This window comes from Haliaeetus leucocephalus, unplaced genomic scaffold (genome assembly GCF_000737465.1).
Source record: "Haliaeetus leucocephalus isolate CR32 unplaced genomic scaffold, Haliaeetus_leucocephalus-4.0 Scaffold1, whole genome shotgun sequence".
Classification (NCBI taxonomy): Eukaryota; Metazoa; Chordata; class Aves; order Accipitriformes; family Accipitridae; genus Haliaeetus; species Haliaeetus leucocephalus.
This window is the reverse complement of record NW_010972437.1, coordinates 17,688,627-17,692,986: the sequence shown is the minus strand read 5'-3', so window position 1 is coordinate 17,692,986 and position 4,360 is coordinate 17,688,627. Positions and strand designations below refer to the sequence as shown.

At 67.7% G+C, this 4,360-nt stretch overlaps 2 protein-coding genes across 2 annotated transcripts in view; both read left to right on the top strand.

Annotated features, from left to right (window-relative positions):
- The first annotated feature begins 26 nt into the window (after window positions 1–26).
- LOC104832226 (probable hydrolase PNKD) lies at window positions 27–3,527 on the top strand. Its single transcript, XM_010568289.1, has 9 exons — window positions 27–61; window positions 1,302–1,417; window positions 1,635–1,747; window positions 2,008–2,066; window positions 2,205–2,297; window positions 2,559–2,722; window positions 2,840–2,926; window positions 3,034–3,149; window positions 3,354–3,527. Exons 1-9 carry the CDS (start codon window positions 27–29, stop codon window positions 3,525–3,527), a joined length of 957 nt encoding a protein of 318 aa, XP_010566591.1.
- A 138-nt stretch (window positions 3,528–3,665) lies between these two features.
- The window catches only part of CATIP (ciliogenesis associated TTC17 interacting protein), a 3,236-nt gene continuing 2,541 nt past the window's right edge, over window positions 3,666–4,360 (top strand). Inside the window, exon 1 of the mRNA XM_010569771.1 lies at window positions 3,666–3,678. Coding sequence (XP_010568073.1) covers window positions 3,666–3,678 — 13 coding nt within the window. The remainder of the gene's footprint in view (window positions 3,679–4,360) is intronic.

Sequence of the window (4,360 nt, the reverse complement as noted above, 5' to 3'; positions counted from 1 at the left end):
TCGCCCGCCGCGCCGCTGCCGCCCTCATGGCCCTCGCTGGCCCGCTGCTGTTCCGCGTGGGGTGAGTGTCCGCCGCTCCGGTACCCCTCGCCGGGAGGGAGCCGCAGCCGCCGCCGCCCGCCTTTGTTCTGCCTCCGGGAGGAAGGGCCCGTCCTCCTCGGCTTGCGCGGAGTCCCCCGGGGAGGGACCGGGGCCGGCCCGGTGTGTGCTCCGGACCCGCTGGCACGGAGAGGCCGGGCTGGGGCTGCGGGTGGGCAGCCCTCCACGGGTGCTCAGCTCGCTCGGGCCCGGGGGGCGAGGGCGGGCGGTGTCAGCCCGGCTACCGGGGGGGCTTCGCAGGGCCGGGAATCAGCCACCGGCTCCCCCAGCACGGTGACGGTCACCCTCGGATCTGACACTCTCCCCCCCCCGCCGCGGGGCTCCTTCCCTCGGGTCTAATCACTAACCCACCCCGGTGCCCTGGCCGTGGCCCTGCTGCCCGGTGCTGACAGGAGCCCCCGCTCCCCGGCTTCGGGCTCCCACCCCCCATAGGTGCAGGGGCCCCCCGGTTCCTGCCAGGATCCCTCCCCGGTGAACCAGCCGGTGCCGGCACGGAGGATGTAACCATCCCGGGGGATGCCCTTGTCCCGGGGATGGGCTTTGCAACCGGGGGCTTTGCATGTCCTTCATGGCACCGGTCCCCAGCCCCAACCCCGAAACGCTGCTGTATAAATGGGGGAGTGCCCCCGAGCCCCCCCCCCCCCAGCCTGCATCTGTTGCACCCCTCCGTGGCACATGCCGCGGGGTCGTTTCTCACTTCCCTTTTCCTCTGCCCGTTCTGCTCCTGCTTCCCTCTTCCCCGGGGCTGTGGCACCCAGGGAGGGCCCTCAGAGCGGGGTCAGCCCTGAGCATGGCCCCCCCGGGGCGAGGGGGGGGACAGCCGGCAGCCAGACCGCTGCTGCGGGCAAAACCCTGGGGCTCCAGCCCTTCCCGGTGAGCAGAGCCCTCCTGGACAGACGGCTGGACAGATGGACACCCCCGCAGTGATGCTGCCCACTCCCCACCCCCCCGATCCCTGGTTCTTGCTGCCCGGAGCAGCTGGGGGGGACTTGTCTAGGGAACCGATTCTGCCCTGGCTGCAGATCTGGGGCAGGCGGCTGGGGTGGGGGGGGGGATACGCCACCTCCAGCCCCCGCATGTGGGAAAGCGATGCTGTATGTGTCCCCCATGGGGGTCCCAGCCCTGGCAGCAGCCCCCTCCCCAAGGAGGGCTCCATGGGGGGGGCCGGGGGTTAACACTGGGGGGTGGTCTGCCCTCCCCAGGTACAGCCTGTACGCCCACACGCGGCTGGGCTATCTCTTCTACCAGCGGCAGGTGAAGAAGGCCCGGGAGCGGTACCCCCACGGCCACTCCGCACCCCAGCCCTGCTGCTTCCCCGGTGAGTCTTGGCGAGCCACCCCCACACACACCCCCTGCTGTGGCCCCATCATGTCCCTCAACACTGGCACTTTGGGGTGGGGAGGGATTGCCATCGCCAAATTGCCCAAAGCATGTTTAACTGCGAACTTGATGTGGGGAGTTTGGCTTGCCCCCGCCACCTTTCCTGGGCAGGGGCGGTCGTGCCCTGATGTCTGTCTGTCTGTTCGTTGCTCCAGGGATGAAAATCCTGCCCATTCCCGTGCTCTCCAACAACTACAGCTACCTGGTGATCGACACTGGCTCTGGCCAGGCGGCCGTCATCGACCCCTCTGACCCACTGGCCGTGCAGGTGAGACCCCTGCAGCCCCCCTGACCCGGTGTTTGGGTGTCCCCGGGTGAGGGGATGGCATGTCTCTGGCTTTTTGGGGGGCAGAGGAGGGCAAATCTGCCCCTAAGCTGCAGCCCTTAGTGCCCAGGGCAAGGTTGGAGGGTAGCAGGGCTCATCCAGCACCTGGGGAGCTGGCGGGGGGGGGAGGTTAGGGAGAGGCAGGTACTCGGGATCTGTGTCCCCCCCAAATCTCTCTGTCGTCCATCCCCCCCCATTCCTAGGCTGCCATTGAAGAAGAGGGGGTGATGCTGGAGGCCATATTCTGCACCCACAAACACTGGTAAGGGGCAAGAGGGGGCCCTCGGGGTGTCAGTGGCTGCCGTGGAGGGTGTCCCAGCTGAGGCAACCCCCAGCCCTACTCCACGTGGGGGGAATATAGGAGGGACATATTTAGGGGCACTGACCTCCCTGTCTGCAGGGACCACAGCGGGGGGAATGCGGCACTGCGCCAGCGGCACAGCTCCTGCAAGGTGTATGGCAGCACTCTTGATGCCATCCCAGAGCTCACCAAGTAAGTCCTGCGCCCTGCATCGCCCCCAGGACCCCTGTAAATTTGAGGGGGGGGGGCTTCACCCCCAACCACCACTGTCTGCTCCACCCACCCACCAGTCCATCCTCCAAGTACCACATTGCCCCCTTTGTGTGCAGAGACCTGGCACCCTCATAACACTACTGTACCAGAGAAGGGTTGCATGGGGAGGTAGAGTGTTTTGAGGTGCTGGGAGGGGGTGTGGGGGGGCACCCTGACGGTGCATCCCTGTGCCCGGTGCAGCCCGCTTGCGGACAGGGAGAAGGTGAGGGTGGGCAGCCTGACCTTCGAGGCGCTCGCCACGCCTGGCCACACCGTGGGCCATATGGTGTACGTGCTGGATGGGGGGCCCTTCGGCGGCCCCCCCTGCCTCTTCTCTGGGGACCTCCTCTTCCTCGCTGGCTGCGGTGAGTGCGCCTGACCCCAGACCTGGGTGGCTTGGGGGGGTTCCCACCCTGGGAAGGGCTTGGGGGGACCCCCCAATCCCACCCCCCTCCATGACAGGAGGTTGCGCGGGGGTCCAGGCAGGCTGTTTGAGGGCTCCCCTGAGACCATGCTCGCCTCCCTGGACGTGGCCGTGGGCTTGGGCGAGGACACGCTGCTGTGGCCGGGTGAGTGTCCCCAGCAGCGGGGCAGAGCCGCTGGTGTCTCCCCTAACCCCCACTGCCAAGCTGGGGAGCCGGGCAGGAGCGATGCTAAGGGGTACGGGGGTCCGCAGGCCACGAATACGCGCTGGAGTGCCTGACCTTCGCCAGCCTTCTGGAGCTGGACAACCCCGCGCTGGAGCAGAAGCTGCAGTGGGTGACGCAGCAGCGCCAGGAGAAGAGGAGCACGGTGAGGCTGGGGGGGTGTTCCCCTGCCTGCAGCCCTCCCACCCCAGCCCCTCGCAGGGTTCCCCATCCCTTGGTGGGGATGCTGCACCCCAACACCCTCGTGCATGGAGGGTGCTATAGGGGAAGGGGGTGCTGGAGGTGGGGGGTCATGGCTCCCTGCTGGGGGTGTTGCCTCTGGCGGGGGTCTGAGCAGCTGTCCCTGCAGTGCCCCTCCACACTGGGGGAGGAACAGACCTACAACCCCTTCCTGCGGACCCACCGGCCGGAGCTGCAGGCAGCGCTGGGGCTGCGGCGGGGTGGGGGGGAGCACCCCGATGCCTTCCGCGCCCGCGTCCTCAAGGAGGTGCGGAGGCGCAAGGACCTCTACAAAGCCACCTAGACGCCCCCCTCCTTCCTGGACCCCCCCCTCTTCCATGGGGCCGGGCACGGGGGGCCCAAGACTGTGTGGTTTGTATTGCTGTGAATCTCCCTCCTGGGGTGCAGGGTTGGGGGGGGGGAAGAGTGGACCCCCCCCACCATGTGGGCACCCTGTAAGTGATCCCTGCCTTTGCTCCCCCAGACTTGGGGGTCACCAGCTCTCACGTAGAAGCACCTCGATCCCCTTTCTGGGGGTCTGTAGCCCCCCACCCCACTGCTGGGACTGTAGGGAGGGTACCAAGGGCTTTTCCTAACACACACACCCACCGTTTTTCTGGGACCCCCTACTTCTCCCTCACTCCCCCAGCACTCAGGGAGCCCCCCTTTTCCTGGCAGCCCCTAGTGCTGTGAATCTCCTTTGGGGGGGCGACGGTACTGGGCTGGGCTGGAGCCAGCAAGGGGCGGGGGGTACCCAGTACTACCTCCAGACAAGAGGTTCTTTTCCAACACCCCACGCTTGGTGCCGCAGCCCCCCCACCCCACACGTGTGCGTACACACACACACCGGAATGGGGCCACGGGGGCACACGTGTGGGAGGGTGCTGCTGCTGCACAGGGGACTGGAGTCGTGTCCCCCCCTCAACCCCCTGCAAATAAAAGTCTGGATTGGATTTGCACCAGTTTGGCCCTTTCGCTCCGCGGCCTGTGCCCGCCCCGCCCCCCCCGCGAAACCCCGCTGCGGGGTCGGTGTCCCTTTAAGAGGCGGGTCTAGGCTGTTGCTACGGAGACCGCTGAGGCGTTATTGGGGGGGGCACCTGGGTCCGGCCCGGGCAGGTCTGGGGGCCGGGGGGCAGG

Bases quoted from the DNA above. Each gene is read 5' to 3' on its own strand.
- LOC104832226 (XM_010568289.1), top strand. From the start codon at position 27: ATGGCCCTCGCTGGCCCGCTGCTGTTCCGCGTGGG. The intron at 1,748-2,007 runs GTGAGACCCCTG...CCCCATTCCTAG, and splicing joins CTGACCCACTGGCCGTGCAG to GCTGCCATTGAAGAAGAGGG. The intron at 2,927-3,033 runs GTGAGTGTCCCC...GGGGGTCCGCAG, and splicing joins GGACACGCTGCTGTGGCCGG to GCCACGAATACGCGCTGGAG.